General features: G+C 35.2%; 1 protein-coding gene, 1 non-coding gene and 2 pseudogenes across 2 annotated transcripts; 2 read left to right on the forward strand and 2 right to left on the reverse strand.

The window, feature by feature from the left end:
• Positions 1-1,409: 1,409 nt before the first annotated feature.
• On the forward strand, positions 1,410-5,361 carry LOC114725563 (BTB/POZ domain-containing protein At3g05675-like; annotated as a pseudogene).
• Positions 5,362-6,351: 990 nt separating this feature from the next.
• LOC114725565 (uncharacterized) lies at positions 6,352-8,173 on the reverse strand (annotated as a pseudogene).
• Positions 8,174-8,316: 143 nt separating this feature from the next.
• TRNAQ-CUG (transfer RNA glutamine (anticodon CUG)) lies at positions 8,317-8,388 on the forward strand. Its single transcript has one exon. It is a non-coding gene; the product is annotated as a tRNA-Gln (tRNA).
• A 536-nt stretch (positions 8,389-8,924) lies between these two features.
• Positions 8,925-14,921, reverse strand: LOC114725522 (probable LRR receptor-like serine/threonine-protein kinase At2g16250). Its single transcript, XM_028912043.1, is given in 7 exon segments — positions 8,925-9,705; positions 10,124-10,146; positions 11,234-11,362; positions 12,176-12,982; positions 12,984-13,101; positions 13,104-14,223; positions 14,323-14,921. Coding segments are annotated over 6 exon segments (2,697 nt in total). The 5' UTR covers positions 14,116-14,223; positions 14,323-14,921; the 3' UTR covers positions 8,925-9,097.
• Positions 14,922-20,563: the final 5,642 nt, after the last annotated feature.

Below are 20,563 nucleotides of genomic sequence, written 5' to 3' on the forward strand. Positions count from 1 at the left end.
GAGGTTGAAATGTAAGTGACACCCAACTACGATTTGGATAGTAACGTTAAATGTATTGTACGCATTTTCAGTGGCGAGAGAAGCAAGTTTCTTGAAACATCCTTGATTTAGTTTCATGGTTGGCACTTTATTTGTCCTTTTATTTTGGAAGAAAGCAAGACCTCATGTTTTGTGATTTTATAGTTATTTGATTTTTCAAAAAAAAAACGTCATAAAAAATTCTTATTTTTAATCATTAATCGTTAGTAGTTATTTGAAAATTCTTTTTACATATTCTCGATCCTTAACTCTAAAATGACTGAGAACAAGTCAAATTTTGATGTTGAAGGGTTGAAAGAGTTGCGTGACTTACATCATATGCAAGCGCTCCTGGTCAAATGCTATGCTAAGTTAACTTTAAATAGTCTTTTTCAGTAATTCTCACTTAGCTCATCGCACTTTTTTTTTTCCCAGGACACTTACAAACGGAACATATAAGTTATGTTTGATAGGAAGTATTAAAAATAAGAGATTGGGGTTAAGATTATAATTGAAAAAACCTATTAAAATAATATTTAGTCATGCAACATTTAAGCAAATACTAATAGAGCATGCCAATAAAAGATGATCTAATTAGTAAAGAGTTGATACCCAATTCATAAGGTCTCGAATTTTCTTAATAAACTTTCAGGGCTCAACTCACCTAAATTTTTGTTTACAAAAAAAAAACTAAGGCATGTTGAAATTTGAAGGAGAAGGAGAAATACTCTAAACATAAAATTATTTCCGAATAAATATTTTTAAAAAGTACAATGTAAATTTTTTTTATTAAGATATGCATTTAAGAAAAACAAGGCATTAATTGAATCCTAGTCCAAAAAAGATCTAGTCCAGATACTTTATATTCTTTTGATGTGTTTAAATACAAGAATAACATTGTAACCCCCCCAAAAAAAATGGCATGACTAATGATCATTTAGGGCGCAAATGAAGGGCTGGGCCAGGCCCATTCAGGGTAGGCTAATATAGCCGGCCCAACAAAAAAGAAGAGGCCAACCCACGTAACTAATGAGCAGAACTTTTCTTTTTTAAAAAAAAAAATTGTATACTCATTTAATGATTAAGATAATTTCACATTTTTTAGATACAACTTAGCAATTTTTATGTATGATATAGATCATAAGTTCGTACTTTCTTTTCGTTTATATATTGTCCAATGATATTGTTTTTAATTCCTTAAAAGTGAGATGGAGGAAGTGCTATTTACTGCAAAACATTTTGTTAATTATATTATAATTAATAAGGACATGCGTGTTTTCGTTAGTTAGTTTGTCTTTTAAATTATATAAACCAAAAAACAGCGCGGTCCCCGTTTCTCTCCGAATCCGACTCTCGCTCACCTCTTTCCCTGCCTTACCTATCCCTCAAACATTGATCTCATACCGGCCTTAATCCAGGAAACCTTCCCACTTGATCTTTTTTCCTTCCAGATTTCTCTTCCTTATTTAATTTACTTCGCCTTTGAATCTCTCGTCTCACCCGCACAATGACAATCGGCGGCCCCAAGAAGCGCCACCGCGCCACCGGGCCCTCCAGCAGCCGCCATTTGTCCACGATCGCAGTCATCGACACATCGCTCTCCGACATTAGCGTCGCCGAAGTTACCCAAACCCGACGCCGTAGCCCAACCACCACTGGTGCCGGCGGCGGCAGTGACAGCTTCTTTAACGACTCTTCTACCGCCGACGTGATCCTGCGCCTCTTTGTCGATACCGCCTCGTCGACTGAATCTTCCTCCGATTCTCGCTCCGTCGACCATTCCCCCTCCACCTCCGTCTACCTCCACTCTGACATACTCCGCCGTTCGAATTACTTCTCTGCTCTCTTATCTGACCGATGGATGGGCCAGTCCAAACCAGATGACTCCGATAACTTGTTTAGACTTAATCTTAGTGTTCCTTCTACTCCTGGTTCAATTCAGTCCCATCTCACGGTGCTTGAATTGCTCTATACTAATGATTTTGCTAATACCATTGATAGTGCATCCACTGCTCTCGATCTCCTCGCAGTTGCCCTCGAATTGTTGTTCGAGGATTGCATTCGTTCATGCGTTACTTTCCTGGAGGCAGTCCCTTGGACGGAAGAGGAAGAGAGAGAGTCTTGAACTTGATCCCTTTTCTGAGTGAGGAGGAATCAAAGGAGCTTCTTGCCAGGGTTTCCCCGTTAAGGGAGGATTCGTGTGAAGTTATGCTTGAAGGTTTGATACTTTCGGCCATTCACAATTATCAGAACATGGCCTATGTCAAGGCTTTTGTTGCTAAGATTTTGAGGGATTTTTCTTCGAGGGAATCGGCCAAGCGGGTGCTGGAGAAGGCATTTAACATGAGCTTGAAGACAGTGAAAGAGTCCTTGGAGGAGTATTCCAGTCCGGATTTTAGAGGGGACCATAATGAAACGGAGGCGATTCAGCGGTTGAATTTGCACAAAGCCATGACAAATGGAAAGCATCTTCTGTGGTTGGTGGAGAGAATGATCGAGCTGAGAGTGGCTGATACGGCCGTCAAAGAATGGAGTGAGCAGGCAGCGTTCACTGCTGATTTGCAGAGGGCTTTTCGGGATGATGCCTGGAGAAATATTGCGCCGGGTCTCCCTGCTGTCATGCTTCGGTGCACTTGCAAGTTAGCAAATGCAGTTGCCGCTGGCACTATCTTGGCTACTAGACCGGTATATTTTTTTCCCGACCTTTTAACATTTTCTCTCTTGCTCTATTCTAAGAATCTATTGCACGGCAGAGTTTCAGGAATAAGAACCTCACTGCATCTCATCATTGTGTTCGCTTCAAGGATTTTTATTAACTTGTTTATATTTTATATTTAGGTCCATTCTTTGTTTTTGTGTCTTTGACTGACATGACTCCCTGACCTTATTAGCTTATGCGCTGCCATAAGGCTGTGCTGCCAAAGTGCTCCATTTTTAAGATTGAGCAACCAACATCCATAGGAAGTCGCCAATTTTTAGCGACCTTATGTTTTTTAAGCGCCATTCTGTGCTTTTCCTTTCGTTATTAGACCTGTGTATCCGAGCAGATACTTATTTAATGGTTAAACGAATGATCCTCTGAGTTTCTCCCTACATGTTGATAGTTGAATCACATGCTCATGTACCGACTTGTCATTTTTCAAATTTAAGAAGACTTTCGAAGATTTTGCTCAGCACACTCTATCCTGAGCTTGTAGAATTTTCGCTTGAGTAAAATTGAAAGAGATGATGGGTTCGTTTACCGATGGTAGTACATATAGTTACTTTTGAACGCAATCTATTATGCGGCGTCATTGGGATGTATGATAAACTTGCAACTGCGGGTGGCATCGATCAATGGATTGGTACTCTTAATATTGCTTAGTTTACTTAAAATTTTTGGTGAAAAATCAAAGGATGGAGACTGATGCGTGTGATGCAGAGATATATCTGAGACTAAAGATGAATAGTTCAAAAACGCAAGTTAATCTGTAGGCATGGTTTCCTAACTATTAATGTGTTTTATTTCGTTGAAGAAACACATATCTTTAATTTTTGATCTTGTGTAAATGAGTGAAAGGCCCTAAACTCTGTTCATTTGATGTCAAAACTGCCTGAGATCATTACGCTTTAGGTCTCCACTTCCTTGGTCATTGGAAGAACATGAGTATTGCTATTAATGTGATTACTTAGCTGCCATAGATGCACTACAACTTTGTGGGGCTTTTCCTTTCGTTATTAGACCTGTGTATCCGAGCAGATACTTGTTAATGGTTAAACGAATGATCCTCTGAGTTTCTCCCTACATGTTGATAGTTGAATCACATGCTCATGTACCGACTTGTCATTTTTCAAATTTAAGAAGACTTTCGAAGATTTTGCTCAGCACACTCTATCCTGAGCTTGTAGAATTTTCGCTTGAGTAAAATTGAAAGAGATGATGGGTTCGTTTACCGATGGTAGTACATATAGTTACTTTTGAACGCAATCTATTATGCGGCGTCATTGGGATGTATGATAAACTTGCAACTGCGGGTGGCATCGATCAATGGATTGGTACTCTTAATATTGCTTAGTTTACTTAAAATTTTGGTGAAAAATCAAAGGATGGAGACTGATGCGTGTGATGCAGAGATATATCTGAGACTAAAGATGAATAGTTCAAAAACGCAAGTTAATCTGTAGGCATGGTTTCCTAACTATTAATGTGTTTTATTTCGTTGAAGAAACACATATCTTTAATTTTTGATCTTGTGTAAATGAGTGAAAGGCCCTAAACTCTGTTCATTTGATGTCAAAACTGCCTGAGATCATTACGCTTTAGGTCTCCACTTCCTTGGTCATTGGAAGAACATGAGTATTGCTATTAATGTGATTTACTTAGCTGCCATAGATGCACTACAACTTTGTGGGGCTACTTTGAGTCTTTTTTATTTCATATTTTGTTATCAATGTGTTTTTGAGCTGAATGGTTGATAAGTCCAGAGTTGTGAAGATTGTGTAGTTCTTTGCATCACCTTCTGCACATATTGAGACTTGAGAGGACTATGGGATGAAGGGAGTTCTTCCTGATCTGGATCTACTTCTGGTTTTGAATTAACTTGACTATTATCTAAGCAGTGCATTGGATGTCTCTCTTTATTTTTGTTAGTATTTAATGGGAAAAACCCGTAAAAGTATACATTCTTAGCACGTAACTCTTGAAGTAATTGGAAATGCTGGAAATCAATTTCAAGTAACAGTATTGGGCAATTAAATATTGAGAATGTTAACCATTTGTTTCACTTGCATTTCTAGTTTCTATAGGACCATTCTTATGAGACTTCTACCATTAAAGGTTATTGTGCAAAATCGACCATTATAGTTTTTGGCCTTGTATATTTTGTTGCACATTCACGTGTTTCAATGTCCAAAGGAATTACTGTTTTACAGGTCAATTTTTCATTTAGGCATTACTAAAAAACTTGCTTATGTATACTTGATTGTTCGGCTCAGGTGAGAAGAAAACTAGTTGAAGATTGGCTACCTGTTCTAGTTACATGCAAAGATAATGTTGCACCAATGTTACCCATTAACAAATCATTGTATCTGGAGCTGGAAGAAACATTTTTGAGGATAATCTCTACATTGCCTATGTCAGATGCTCAAGAACTGTTGCAGCAATGCCTCAGCTTCTCAACCCGAAATGTTGAAGATTGCCCTCACTTGGTGACTGCATTCAACACCTGGTTTCGACGTGCAGCCCAACCCTTGAAACAGATCACTCATAAATGAGGCAAATGTTTACGGTTTTTTGTTGTTTCGCTTCTAGCCAAACATTTTTCACATGTATATCAATGTTCATGAAGTTTAAGATGTGCATATTGGGAAGTAACAATCTTTTAGGTGATAAGCAAGCTCCAGAACTTTGACTTTGTCGCCCTTTGACGTTGCCCTTGTATTATTCTCTCTCCGTCATTCGGTGACTATGTAAAGCTTATTAGTCTCTCGACTTAATCCAAAAAAAAAATTAAATTAAATTTTTTTCATTAATAAATTAATCCTTGTTATATATAACTTACCATGGCTTGCTAACGGTAATTAGTGATGTGACTATGTCACACGGAATAATAATGAGAAACTAAACCGTAACTGAGTTAATGTTTAAAGGATTACAAGATTAATTTTTCTCTTTAGTATAAACTTATGATTGTTTGCCAAAAAAAAAAAAAAACACGAGGTAAAGCTTTTATAAGTGTTCAAGCTGCTAATTCATCTTCTTTGTTAATTATTATTAGGCTAAAGTATATATTTGGTCCTTGAACTTTATACAAAGTTTCAATTTGATCTCTTAATTTTAAAAATATACTCTTAGTTCTTTAATCCTTAATTTTTTTTTTAAAAATGTAACATTAAAATTTTAAATGTTAATAAAATATTCTCGAATACTACATATTAAATTTAATTTTCAAAATATCTATTATTGTTACAAAAAATAATCATTAAAGTCTAATGATTTTAGTGTTAAAGAACCAAATATATATTTTTTAAAATTAAAAGACTAAATTAAAATTTGTACAAAATTAAAGGACCAAATATATACTTTAGTCTTATTATTATTACCAAGTGCAAGAAATGCTTAAGCAAAGAGAGGATCATCCCCGTATCAATACTACCCTTTCCCATTTCTGCTTCCGAATCATGAGTCGCATACTTCACCGGATTTATTTTTCTTTACGGAGTTAAACTTTATCACCAAGTTTTTGCACACAAAAATTGACCGTCCCGGCCTGCCGTCATCATACATGTAATTGCCAAAGCAAACAGACAACTCTCAGTAGCCATATCAACTTCCCAGCAAAGTTGTCAGTGATATATCAAATACGAGCAAAACCAACTGATTCACATTATATGATATCGTCCAAGAAAAATAAATCACACACCTATGAATAATTGAATAAATGGAGGCGTTTCTTAATATCTTGGCCCACCGATTCACATAATAGAGAATTCGAAGAGCTTTACGGGTCATGCATTGAAAGATGAACTCGTATAGAAAAAAAGGAGTTCCTCATTGTTTTGCAGGACATATGTTCTGCCAGCGATCCTAACTTTATATCATAATGCCTTGATGGTCAATAAGAGGTTCACAGAATGGGAGGAAAAACAAAACATTTGAATCTGATGTGATGCTCCAGGCCATGTGGGGAACCCCAATTATGTGAGCCTTTTGGATAAGAGGGCGAAGGTGAACGTGTAAGCCAACATAAACTCAGATGCAACCCAACTAAACGATTGAAATTACCGAATCCTTTAATCTTTGTCACCGAGGAACTGCAAAGTCTAGATAAATCAATAGAACAAATGCATTACAATCACCAGAAGAAGTAAAGATAAAAGATTAAGGTGCTAAGCTTTAAAGAAGCGCTTTCCGAAGCAAAATTGAAGACAAGCAGAAGGGAGTTTTGACTAAACAGAAAAATCAGAAGGGTAATTATCATGGAGCAGCGGATGATCAGATTCGATGATGTCTCCAGGGCCAAAACAAAGTCTTCAAAACACAACACAGAAGCATCCTTGAATTTAAAATCTTGATAACCCAGACATCCAATCAAAACACTCAAAGCATACCTATTTTAGTTCAGGGAACAAGTAAGCAAAGTAGCTCACTCCTACATATGAAGGGTTAGACTCTGGTGAATACGCAGATGTTATGATATTACACCTAGAAAGTACCATGCACCACGAGAGATTCATGTAAACCAGCAAAGAAGCATGGGTCTCTGCATAACACCGGCAGGCAGGATGATGGTGGCAATTTCACCAGGAAACAAGTAATGGCAAATTTGTTTAATTGGATTCCCAAGTCCTCATATCAAAATGTTATAGCCCCATGTCGATTAGTATATGGATAACTAAAAAGTACTAGTGTGGACCAACCCGCTTTCAAAAAAGGAAAAAAAAGGCTGGTTAAGGTGTGCTTGGATGAAATGTATGGAATGAAAGGAACAGATTGTGTTTATAAATGCATAAGAAATCATGGAAAGAGAAATCATGCATTGAGTCAAATTACATTAAAATCAGGAGAAAGAACAAGAAAACACATAGGAAAGAAAGAAGTACCTCGAGAAAGCCAACTCCAGCAGCTGGAATCGACGGCGATGCTGGAAGTAAGTCTAGCATTTGCAATGGCACTGTGAAGAGGCATCATCGACTCGACGCTTCCCATTACGGACAAAATCCTTCAAAATCCATTATTCCAAATTCAAAAGAAGAAACGAAAATTGTTGCCGCAAAAATGAAAATCTACGTGCAGCGTGAATACATCGCACTGTTACAGTGTTGCTATCGTTTTGCACTCGTTAATTTCAAAATGGAAGATATATATATATAGACACACACACACGCTCACACAAACACACTATGCACCGTTCTCTTCGAAAACTAATAATAGAGAGGAGCAGATAAAGTGGAATGCAGAAGCAAGCTCAAGTTTGAGGTTCAATTTGAGGTGGGTGTACCTAGAAGCGCGGGGAACGGCCGATGTTAAAGACGAAGAGAAGAGAGACGAATGAGACAAAGGAGAGAGGGGTTCTGGGTGAGGATTTTGGAACGACTTATGATGGACCTTGAGGTCAGCCTCGATGCTGATCTACACAAAGAAGCCATTGCTGCTTCGGGAAAGGTCTGGTCCGTCGTCAGTGAGGGATCGAAAGCGCGGCTTAAACCCTACCATAAACTTCCACTGAACACATACGACGTCGTTCGCCAAGGGAAAACATAGTTTCTGGTTAGTGAATATTGTTAATTATTTTAAATAACGCCGCACCTCCCAGTAATGGTCCCATGGTCTAGTGGTTAGGACATTGGACTCTGAATCCAGTAACCCGAGTTCAAATCTCGGTGGGACCTTCTGTGTATGCCTTTTGTTTTTTAACTGCCAAACTGCCAGAATAGTTTTTTTTCCCTCCGTTACCACCACGATTCATTAGTCTACGTGTTCTCCCACTAAATGGCAGTTGAAACGTTAAAGACCAGTTAAACGCTTTGAGATGTCAGAATTCAGAAATAAGTAAATAGTCATTGCTCTTAATAACATTTAGCCAACTAATGGATCCAGGGCCAAAACAATCAGTATAAATTATTTTCTTTCTCATTTCTCATCATGCTTTCCTTTTCTTTGCCTCCCACAATGACAAATCTGATCTGAATGAAGAAATCTGATCATTCAAATTTACACTCCATGAGAGAACTGGGGCACAAAGTAAGAAGCTTTGGGGAAAAAATAAGAAAAAACTAAGAAAAAGAAAGAATCAATTACCCCCCGGGGGGGGGGGGGGTTGTGAACTCCTCTACCCAGAATAAGCAGTTAAAGAGAATCCAACTGCACTTGGCCTTCTTGCTCTCCCTACTTTTGCACCTGACCCACTGAAAGAAAACAAGACAACCCCCCCGCCTCAAAAGACATCATGTTAAAGTAATTTAAACCTCACTTTATCCGCAGAAATTTACAACATGTGCCGATTCCAACAAAAAAGAATGAGATGGCAGACAGGCATCCTTGGACCAGCAAACCAGACCAGAAACCCTGCTGAGTCATGAGTCTTTGACCCTTCAGCTATTACTGATCTGGCCTCTCTATGTCCTGTATGTTAGATGGCTCTGGGAATATTTCGTTTGAATGTCGCCTCCGGGATGATGAACCACCGCCATTGTGGCCACTACCCTGTGAGCCGGTAGTTCCAGAATGCTTCAAACTACTCCCTCCTTCCACTTTGGTACCAGAAGCTGCTGGGATTGCCGTTACATCAGATGAACTCTGACGCCAACTACCAAACAAAGCAGCATTCCAAGAGCCTCTAGAAGAGGTTGTTCTAAGCCGTGAAGAACCGGCACCTTCTTCCCTCACAACTTTAAAGGGGTTTTCTAAAGCCTTGAGAACATATCGCATGGGGGGTCGTCTTGAAGGTTTAGGATTTAGGCAAGACCTTGCAACAATAGCAATAGCCCACACTTCCTCTAAGAAATCCTCATCTACAACCAGAGAAGGATCCACGATTTTTGCGACAAGCTCCTTGTCATAAATACTAATGTACGGCAGCATCTGATCCAACCATTCCTTAAATTCAGCATCACTGGACGCACTGATTCCCATCTTCCCAGTCACCAACTCAAGCAATATTTTACCAAAGCAATAAACATCATAGGCACAATTTGATGTAGATGAACCTGTTTACAAAGTAAACAAGACTTTTGTAACAAAAGACAGATTGGAAAATTTCTGTCAGTGGAGAAGCAACAGAAACAAATTTCAAATGGTATAAAATGATAAATTTATAGCTCTCAAGTAATTCTTAAACGAATGTTTCATCTGCTACGTCAAATTGTTTGTTTGTTTCGTTGCTGACTTCAAAAGCACAACCTGATGTCTTTAAAGCAGGACAGTGTGAATTAAATATGGGACAGTTAAGCACAACAATATAGCTGTTTTTACTTAAGTCAGAAGTAAAATGAGAAACTGGACAAATAAAACAAAGCAAAGTGAATTAATATAAGTTCTAATCAGGTAAATAATCAGGCATCCGATCAAGGCAAAGAATTGGCTACGAATCTACATCACCAAATAAACTTGTGAATTTCTACTTACCAGATGTGCCTGGATCAGAGGACCTGCAAATTAAAATGACAAATCACAAATGAGATAAATGAATTTACCAAGAAAAAACAAAACTGGAAAGCACCAGCAAGTATTGTAACGAAACTTGTTAAAAACTCGTGTGCAACAGCACCAGGAAAAAATAAATTACATGTGGAAAATGAGAAAGAAGACAAAAGATATAAACTCAGCAAGGGTTAAGTACTATTTGGCAGGAAAACGTCTTTCCAATTATATTCCAGGGCAAGACAGAACACAAATAGCACTTTGCACAAGTTTTAGGGTTAACTGACAGCAGTTAGCATAGATCTTGGAGGTTTTGAAGGATTCACCTTCTCATGTCCCAAAACAAGGAACTTCACCTCATACAGATGGTTCAAAGTTTAAACCCAAAATGTCAAGGAAACCATGTCACTAAGGGAGTTACGATGACCAGGTATAAATCTAACTATTGGAATCTGTTATGAAAAGTAAAGAAATAGGAGAGAGAAAGAGGAAAGAGAAAGGAAAAGGAGTAATAGAAAAAGAGAAGAATTAGAGAAGAGTAGAGGATCAAGAGAAACTGAATAATTTTCTAATCACAGCGCAAAACTGAGATACAAAGAATGGCAAATACTTATTTATAAGCAAAAGCCCTAATAGATAAAATATCCTAATATTATCTAAATATTATCTAGATATCCTAATCTATCCAAATCCTACTAATATAATTAAATACTATCTAAATCCTAATAATATTTATTTAAACCCTATTTATATCATATTTAAGTATTTCTTATTTATAATTATAATTACATAACAGAATCAATAAGTAATTCATAGCATACAGTAAAAAAGTAGTTCAGAAAATTGTAATAAATCCATCACTCCCAACCAAAATTTAGCAACATCCATTATCAGAAAATTCAAAAGACACAATGACATTTCTAAATAAGATCAAAAGTGGATAATAACTTCAATCAGATGCATCAATATTTCCACGTAAAAAGCCAAAAAGGCGAAAATATAAAACAAAGGAAATACAGTGCATACATATTTTAAATTGATACTAGTCAGACATAATGTTCATGAGATTCATTGAATAGAACGAGGAGTACTTACTGGGGCAACCTTAGCAACCTCGTAATTTTGCTTTGATGACTATCCCCTTCTTGGGTGCAGACTTCACTTAGACTACCCAACCGAACTTCATATTTATCATCTAGAAGTATACTGCTTGCTTGAATATCTCTGCAATAACAAAAGGATAGAACTGTTACTGCCAGCACACCATTCAGCTTATTTTAACATGTAAAGGCATGAAAAAGTCATGACAAGCAGGGTCTTGATGGTTGAAAATAAACAAGTTGCAAAGAATGTACCCACTGTGAACTTGTTTCCGATTTCCCTCTCATTTGGTCCAATCATTTAAAGTTGAAGGACACATAATTTTAGTGGTGCAATCCATTTACAAGGCAACATTTTCACTACAGAACATAGCATATTTAGTAATAATTAATCAGATGCGCGATAGCATCATTGGAAACCAAAAAACCAATTTTTTGCCAATTTGTGATATGACCAAAAACTCCCTACCTATCAGTAACTTCATTGTTGTTATTCTTCAATATGATCCCAACAAGGACTTCTGTTGGATGTAAAATCCATTCCAGGAATTACACCTAAGTACCTAACAACTAAACCTTTTCAGATAAATTAATTTATAACAAATTATCAAAGCCCTATGACAAAAATGTCAAGATTCAATCCCAGCTGCCTCCATTATTCACAATTAAATTGGAGTATTAAATATGGTGGTTGAATATTTTGCCCACGCTCCAAGTTCAAAGGGTGTTCACATAAAAGAGTGTGTCAGAGACTGAAACAATTTAAGGCCTACTCCTAATAACTGCAGCTTTTGAGAGTTGCCAGTTCCAGAGTCATGACACAAATTATGCCGTCACAGCAAACAGTAAATAGAAGGGGGGAAAAACAATCATGTTGAAAAAGAAGTTGTAAAGAAGAAATGTTTTCAGAATCAAGCAAGAGGCAGGTCAGAAATACCTATGAACAAAGGGTGGATTACACTCATGATGAAGATAAGATAGGGCCTCCGCAGCTCCAATAGCAATTTTCAACCTTGTTATCCAGTCCAATGACTGCAAAGTACCATCTTCAGATGTAGATTTCTTGTAATAGAGACTATTTGACAAGTCCCCATTTGGCATATGTTTATAAACAAGGAACTTCTCATTCTCATTTTCTAAGCAATGACCCAGCAGAGGAACAAATCTAGTATGAGAAATCTTACTGAAAAAGTCCAATTCCACTAGGAAAGTATCTTTTTTAGTTGCACGCGCATCAACCCTTTTAATGACTACAGGTATGCCACTTTCCAAAACACCATTGAAGAGATCCCCAGAGTGGCCATGTTTGATAAGATTTGCATCATTGAAATCACCTGTAGCCTGAAGCAGCTGCTGTATTGTAAATGAATCTCCCACATTTATGAAATTGATTGACATGCCAGGAGCTGGAGGACTGCTCCCAGGAGGAGCAGGGCCCACACCATTTCCTCTTTGATTTGAATTACGCCTCTTACGAGTACAAAGAAGGAACAAGAACAATAGCAACAACAAAATAACAAGCAAACCAAATCCACCCAAGACTCCAGCCAATATAATCTTATATCTATTGCTCTTCCGAGAGCTTTCTGTTGCAGGAGGTCCAGTTGAATTTGGGCGTCCAAAATTGTCAAAAGTGAGGCCCCTCTTAGCATAAAACAACGCACATTCTCCAGCCGTCCTCTGATTTGAAACGTTTTGGAGGCAGTTGGTGTTTAGAGATACATTAGCATGAAATCTAGAATCTTCCCTCAAAATAATTGCTTGACAGGTCAATGACTCTGAACCTTCTGATATTAGGATTAAGGCTTCCATAAAACATATTATTGGAAATGTTAAGCATAGCAGCAGTCGTGTTCTGATTGAACTAGAATTTGGAAGCATACCAGTGAAATTGTTACCAGACAGATCGAGATAGCTCAATCTCGGCAGAGACCACAGTGCAGCAGGCAGATCACCAGTGAAATTGTTTTGTCTCAGCACAACAACCTGCAACTGTGACAAAGTAGGAAACAAGTTCTCTGACAAAGGTCCATCAAGCGTGTTGTTGCTTAGTATCATTCTCTGCAAGCTCCTCAGCCCTCTTAATTCTGGAGGCACCCCACCGGTCAAATAATTAAAACTAAGATCAAGGTCAACCAGGCTACTTAAATTTCCCAGCTGAGAGGGTATCGAAGCCATTAAACTGTTACCGGAAAGATTCAAGTACTGTAACCTTGTGAGGGCCCCAATGCCAGGAGGAATTGAACCAGACAAAGAATTGGTGGAAATGTCAATAGAGGAAAGATTCCCAAGAGAGACAAACGATGCTGGAATGGTTCCAGAAATACGATTTCTCGAAAAGTTAAGAACTGAAAGGCTTAGTAGTTGACCCAGACTATCAGGGATTATCCCAGTAATACTATTATCAGATAAATACAGACTAGTGAGGTTCGTTAAATTCCCTAGACTGGAAGGAATAGCACCATTAACAGAGCAAGACCGAAGATCAAGCACTTTCAGAGATGAGAGCTGTAGGCCAAACCAGTCAGGAATAGAACCAGGAAGCAGAAAATTGGAGGCATTGAAAGACTGCAAGAGAGTGAAATTGGCTAAGGCTTGGACTGAAAATTGCGGGTTTAGCTTCCCAAGACGGGTTCTTCTAAAGCCAGAAATATTGATCCCAATGACTCGACCATTCTCGCACGTGATGCCCTTCCAGAGAGAGCAAGGGTCGACTTTTCTCGGCCATTCCTTGCTCCTCAAGCCCAGAGACGATCTAAGGTCAAAGAGTGCAGCTTGCTCTATGTTTGAACTCAATGGCACAATCTGTTCAAATGTGAACTGAAACAGCAACGAGAATAAGAACCCAACAGACACTAGGCTTCGCCGATCCACCATGTCTCTTATGAGGGCTGACCCGAAGATCCAAGCATTCCCATCTTCCTCTCAAATATGCGTGTGTTAATGCATATATATTTCTGTAATAATCACAATTAGAGACACCCACTGCAAAAGAACACGTTTATCTCCCTCTTAAAAATACTTGCTTTAACATTTTATTCTAATGAGAAAAATAACCCATTAAAAAAAATAAACAACTCTTACCTCAATCAGAAGCTTTGATTCTTCAAATCTCTGATAAAGAAAAAACAAATGGGTATCGCTTTCTGGGCCTCGTCTCTTTTCTCTTTCTTCAGTGGACGGAAGACAGAGGGAAAGGGAAATTTCAAATTTTGAGAAAACTGAGACAATACTATAGTAGCAATGAAAATTACAATTTGAGGGAGAAAAGTGAAATGTGAAAACAATGGATTATCTGCGAACTATCACTCGCAGGCAGCTTGCTTCTACTTCTTCTCAAACCCCTCCAACAACCACCCGCGCCCAGAAGACTCACCAACCCAGAGGGGGAAAAACAAAAGGCCAAAAAAAAAGGAAGAAACTTGAAGTGGTGAAAAGTTGAAAATCCTATACCATAATCTGTAAATCATAATAAAAATTGAAGATGGGAGAGCGATCAACGAGGAAGAAGCAGAAATGGGAGAGCAGCAGAGTGTAACAGTGAATCCGGCTCCGGTTGGGTCCTAAGGTGGGTTTGACCTCCGGTTATCCCGCCCAGTCCAGCTAAGCCCGCAACACTCCTACTATTGATCCTACCCTCTCACTTCTTTTTTTAATTTTCTCTTCCTTTCTCTCTCTATATTTACCCATGTACTCTCAACCATTAAATTAAAACATTAAAACCCCCCCCCCCTTTTTTCTCTGTCCAGTTTCCATAAGTTATACGCACACAAACTTTTCTCTCTGCTATTTTGTTGCTGTGCTGATTGCTGGGTATTGTGTGGGGCTGTGGGCGCACGAGTTCGCTAGGTTACATTATAGGTACGGCCCCAGCAGATTTCAATTTCATGAAGGTTCGGCACAAAATATATATTCTAAAAATTGTTGGGTTAGAAACATGAAAAGATTGAGCATAAGGCATAATTTCATTTTAAAAAAAAAAGAACCATTTTACTCATATTTAAAATCATATAAAAAAATTGGGATTAGAGGAAAGTAATGAAATGAACAAAAAACTTCTATTAAACTTTGTGAGGACTGGTTTTTAAAAAAATAATTAATGACTCGTTTAGTAATTTATAATAAAAATTATCAGTTCCTTCTAAAAGTTTTTATAATAAAAACCAGCCAAACAAAATTGCAATTCATGAATGTAAAGATATGGGTGCAATTGTTTGGGTAGATTAGAAATGTTAGTTAAATTAGTTTATGATATTTTTTTCTTTAAAATAATACTGTAAGTATCTTCTTTAATTCTCTCTGCCTCCCTCCCTCTCCTACTTAATTATTATTAAAAAAATATTAACAGGGTTAATCTAAAAAACAATTGATAAACATATGAATTAGGGTTTATATATAGGACCAACAACAACTTTCTAATTAACTACTCCTCCGGTCCTAATTATAAGACCCAATTGACTTATTTGAGAAGATTAAGGAAGTAAGTTAAGTTGGTTATTTATAATAAATAAGTGTTGTCATTCCTAAAATATCCTTGCTAATTAAGTATATTGGCTAAAACTATCATTATTAGAAGGATTATCTTGGAAAAAAATGCATAAATATAAGAGACAAAATGGATTGGGGTCTTATAATTAGGACCAAATAAAAAGTCAAATTGGGTCTTATAATAAGGACCGAAGGAGTATTATACTACCTCCGGTCCTTAATATAAGATCCTGTTTGACTTTTATTTTGGTCCTAAATATAAGACCCCAATCCACTTTGTCTATCATATTTACTCAATTTTTTCCAAGATAATCCTTCTAATAATTATAGTTCTAGTTAATACACTTGATTAGTAAGGATATTTTAGGAAAGACAACACTTATTTAGGACAAATAACTAACTCAACTTACTTTCTTAATCTCCTCAGATTAGTCAACTGGCTCTTATAATTATGACCGGAGGTAGTATTAAAGACAAAAAAAGATACAGTTGACGCGAGTATTCTTTTTATTTTAATATGTGGCGTGTTAATTTTAGTTGGCTAAGAAAAGCTTGTTTATTAATTTCAAAACAGAATAATACAAATTATGGCTCTAAGGACATGAAACAAAATATAATAAGTAAACAAAAAGAGCTTCGATCCACCAAAACAGAAAACAGTGGTCATCATCTTATTTTGCTTCAAATAATTAAAGTTCCACTTAGAATATGACAGTGGCGGTTATAATAATGGGTGAATGTACAATTTTAATCATGATCTTATTTGTTAGATACTACCTCCGGTTCTAATTATAAGAGCTAGTTAACTAATTTGAGGAGATTAAGAAAATAAGTTAAGTTAGTTATTTGTAATAGATAGATATTGTCTTTTCTAAAATATCCTTATTAATCAAGTGTATTGACTATAACTATCATTATTAAAATGACTACTTTAAAAGAAAATGTATAAATATAAAAGATAAAGTAGATTAGAATTTTATATTTAGAACCAAAATAAAAACCAAACAAGATCTTATATTAAGAATCAGAACTAGTACAACATGATCAATGGTTTGTCCAAAAGGCAAAAATGTTAATAAGCTAGAAAGTTTCAAGACGTAACTCTCTTTTGTTGTCGTCTATAAATAATAACTGTAAAATTACGTGAGATATAATTCAATTTGCATTTTTTTGGGGGGCCACATGTGATCCAGTATATGTAAAATATCGCAATCTTTTATCTTGCTTTTGTTGACTTTTGATTTATTTTTCGTTCAAGTTGCTTTTGTGCGATCAAAGGGTTGATGAAAGCTAACTTTAGGTTTCATTAATTTCATAATCAAACAAGACGTGCGAACATCGAAGTTTCTGGTCAAATAATGACATGCTTTTCGTATCCAAAACAATAACTGAGATTTTGATATGTCTATGCTTTCTTTTGTGTGTGTGTGTGCAGGTAGAGGCTCTTCAGGTCATTTTGAATTTAATATTATACTCCTCCGGTCCTAATTATAAGACCCAATTGACTTATTTGAGGAGATTAAGGAAGTAAGTTAAGTTGGTTATTTATAATAAATAAGTGTTGTCATTCCTAAAATATCCTTACTAATTAAGTACTCCTCCGGTCCTTATTATAAGACCCAATTTGACTTTTTATTTGGTCCTAATTATAAGACCCAATCCATTTTCTCTCTTATATTTATGCATTTTTTTCCAAGATAATCCTTCTAATAATGATAGTTTTAGCCAATATACTTAATTAGCAAGGATATTTTAAGAATAACAACACTTATTTATTATAAATAACCAACTTAACTTACTTCCTTAATCTCCTCAAATAAGTCAATTGGGTCTTATAATTAGGACCGGAGGAGTATATTGGCTAAAACTATCATTATTAGAAGGATTATCTTGGAAAAAAATGCATAAATATAAGAGACAAAATGGATTGGGTCTTATAATTAGGACCAAATAAAAAGTCAAATTGGGTCTTATAATAATGACCGGAGGAGTAGCAAGTATGTCTTTGGAGATTTAGGTTTGTGTTTTCTTTCTTAAAAAGATGAAACTGTTTATCATCTTAATCAAAAATTTATTCCCGATATATTTGTGTTTTCTTATTCATTATAAGATGACGGGGAAAAACATGTTTAAATACCTTTACAAAATTAAAAAAGGAGGGCCTTCATTTTAAAATCTAGATTATTAAAAAGATTCGATTCCTCTGAATTTTGTTATAATTGGACGAAAAATATCTCAAACTATTGTTGTAAAAATATCCTTATTTTCTTACCTTGAAAAAATAAATTAAAAATAAGAATATTTGTATAATAAAAATTTATTTTATTAGGCTTCATATGCCTTATAATAATACTTAACAATCTTTTAAAAAAATCATTGCATATAATATCAATTGGTTTGAGGGTATCGCTATTTGACTTTTGTTTATGAAACAAATTTAGTTAGTAAATGATGTTTCTGAGATCTAAATTACAACTTAAAATTTATAATATATAGCATAATTTTTTTTCCAGAGCATGAATTTGCTCAAGTTATAAAACAATTAAGACAGCTATAGCATTAAAAAAAATTTCAAAAATCTTCTTAAAATCATAGTGAAAGTCATATGATCATCAAATTTTAAAATGTTTAATATATAGAAATCCTAATCCATTCATAACAGTACTAACATGATTCTCATGTGTCGTACATATTTAAAAATAAATCACATTATTTATAATTTATATAAATAGCAGAATTGCGAGTAGTAATCATATTTTATACTGATGATTTCAGTATGATAAATTTTAATGATTTCAGTGCTATGGTCTTTCAAGATAATTTTCTTTTTCAAGTGAGGGCACAATCATTGACAAAGCAAAATATAGAAAATTATTAATTACTGATTATTAATTTTTAAATTATCAAACCAATAACAACTTGAGAGTCAACCCAAGTTTAGCAGTCAAAACCCAATTTGTTCGGCTGACCAATCATTAAAAAAACTGAAAAAATAATTTTCTTTAAAAAAAACACTATTCGTGCACGGATTTCCCTTCCTTTCCCGAGGAGCTTGCGACTTGGTCTTAGAAAAGCTAAATATGTTCACAGTTTTTTTTGGTTGACCAAACTTGGAAGGATGTTGATTTTTAATTTTTAAATTTGGCTAATTATATTTATAAATTGATTACATAAACTAAATGACAATTGGCCATCAAAACTCCGATGACTGCCACTACCAGAGTTCCGGCAACCAACAGCCCTATAAAGGCTTTAATATTTAAAAAAATAAAAATAAAAAGAAGAGCAATGTGGTCATTTCTGCAAATTTATAAATGTCAAATTAGTCTCTTGAGACTAAATTAGAATTTTTCAAATTCAACAGATATTTTTGACATTATGAAGTTCATTTATCATTTTTCTATTATTTTTCCTAAAATTAACCATTGAAGAAGACAAAGGAATTTCACGAACCCTCTCATTTTTATGTCGTTTTCCCCTTATTTTTACATAATTTTATTTTTTTTAAAATGCCAAGTAGCAAACGGATGTTGTTATTTTGTTAAAAAAAAATATGTGCATGTTTAATAATAAATTAATAATAATAATAATTTAGTGTCCGGCAACAAAAATATTTAGTGGTTACAATATTAATTTAATTAAACTATAATGAAGACCATTTATTACTTTTGAAGCAATCATCGAATATTTAAATGTCCCACAATATACACACACAATCATAATCATAAATATCAATAATATGTCAATTTATTGATAGTTTTCACTTGCCCCTTTTAAAACATATATCTTTTATTAAAATTTGTAGAAAGTCGTAAAATTAATAATCCAGGAACGATGCGAATTTTGTAAAGCAAATGGGATCCGCAATTATAAATGTGTTTGCTGTTTTTTTTTTTGAGTTAAGATATAAATTTGTTCTGAAAGTTTTTACTTAGTAGCACTGGGTATTCAGAATTTTTTTAAAACAAATTTGCCTTAAAAATTTAAAATCATAGTTATATTGGTCCGTTGATTTTAATATGATTTTAAAATTAATGATATGGGACAGTATGGCTACGGCTATGATTTTAAGCTTATAAATTAAATTTTTTTTTAAAATAATTTTTGGATACCAAGCGCTCCTCAGTAAAAAATTTTATGACAAATTTTATTTTTGTTTTTTTGTGCCAGCATAAATATATATATTGTTGTTTTTTTTTTTGCCATCAAACATATATTTGTTGTTGCTTTCATTATTAAAACAGTATTGGGTCAAACCATTGAACATTTGACAGTTATCTCCAAAAAATGAATTTATAAAAGCAACTATAAAAGAGCTGCGACTGGGCTAATAGAGACTAATTATTTCCCTTTCAAACTTAACGCAATTTTGCAAGTATCAATCTTTTGGATAGCTTTGTTTTTTCTTAATAATAATAAAAAAGAGAAGCTTTCTTACTTTTCAGCCACAAGAAGAATGCTGCAATTTGCAACTACCAACCAATTTCTTCCTCTCAAGTTGTTGAACAGCTTTTTTTGTTTTTTTTCCTGATACACACGTTATTGAACAGCTTATTGGAGTGATTAATTGAATAATTATAATTTTACTTGCTGCAAATTTTTTCTTGTTTTTTATTCTTTTTTTCATCCCTTTTTTTTTCTTTAGATTTTTATGCCACGCATGTCAAACTCTTCATATTAACTATGGCTAAGGTCTAAGAATTGTCTACTTCACCAAAAATAGTTTAATGGATAAGATTTTTCATTTCATCTTTATTTAAAAAATATCATTCTCATATTTTTTGGGCTAATATAATTTTTTACCCGTTAGATTTGTCTTCATTTTTATTTTAGTCTT

The sequence above is a fragment of the Neltuma alba genome, unplaced genomic scaffold, assembly GCF_004799145.2.
Source record: "Neltuma alba isolate B1F8T4 unplaced genomic scaffold, ASM479914v2 tig00012255_pilon, whole genome shotgun sequence".
Lineage (NCBI taxonomy): Eukaryota > Viridiplantae > Streptophyta > Magnoliopsida > Fabales > Fabaceae > Neltuma > Neltuma alba.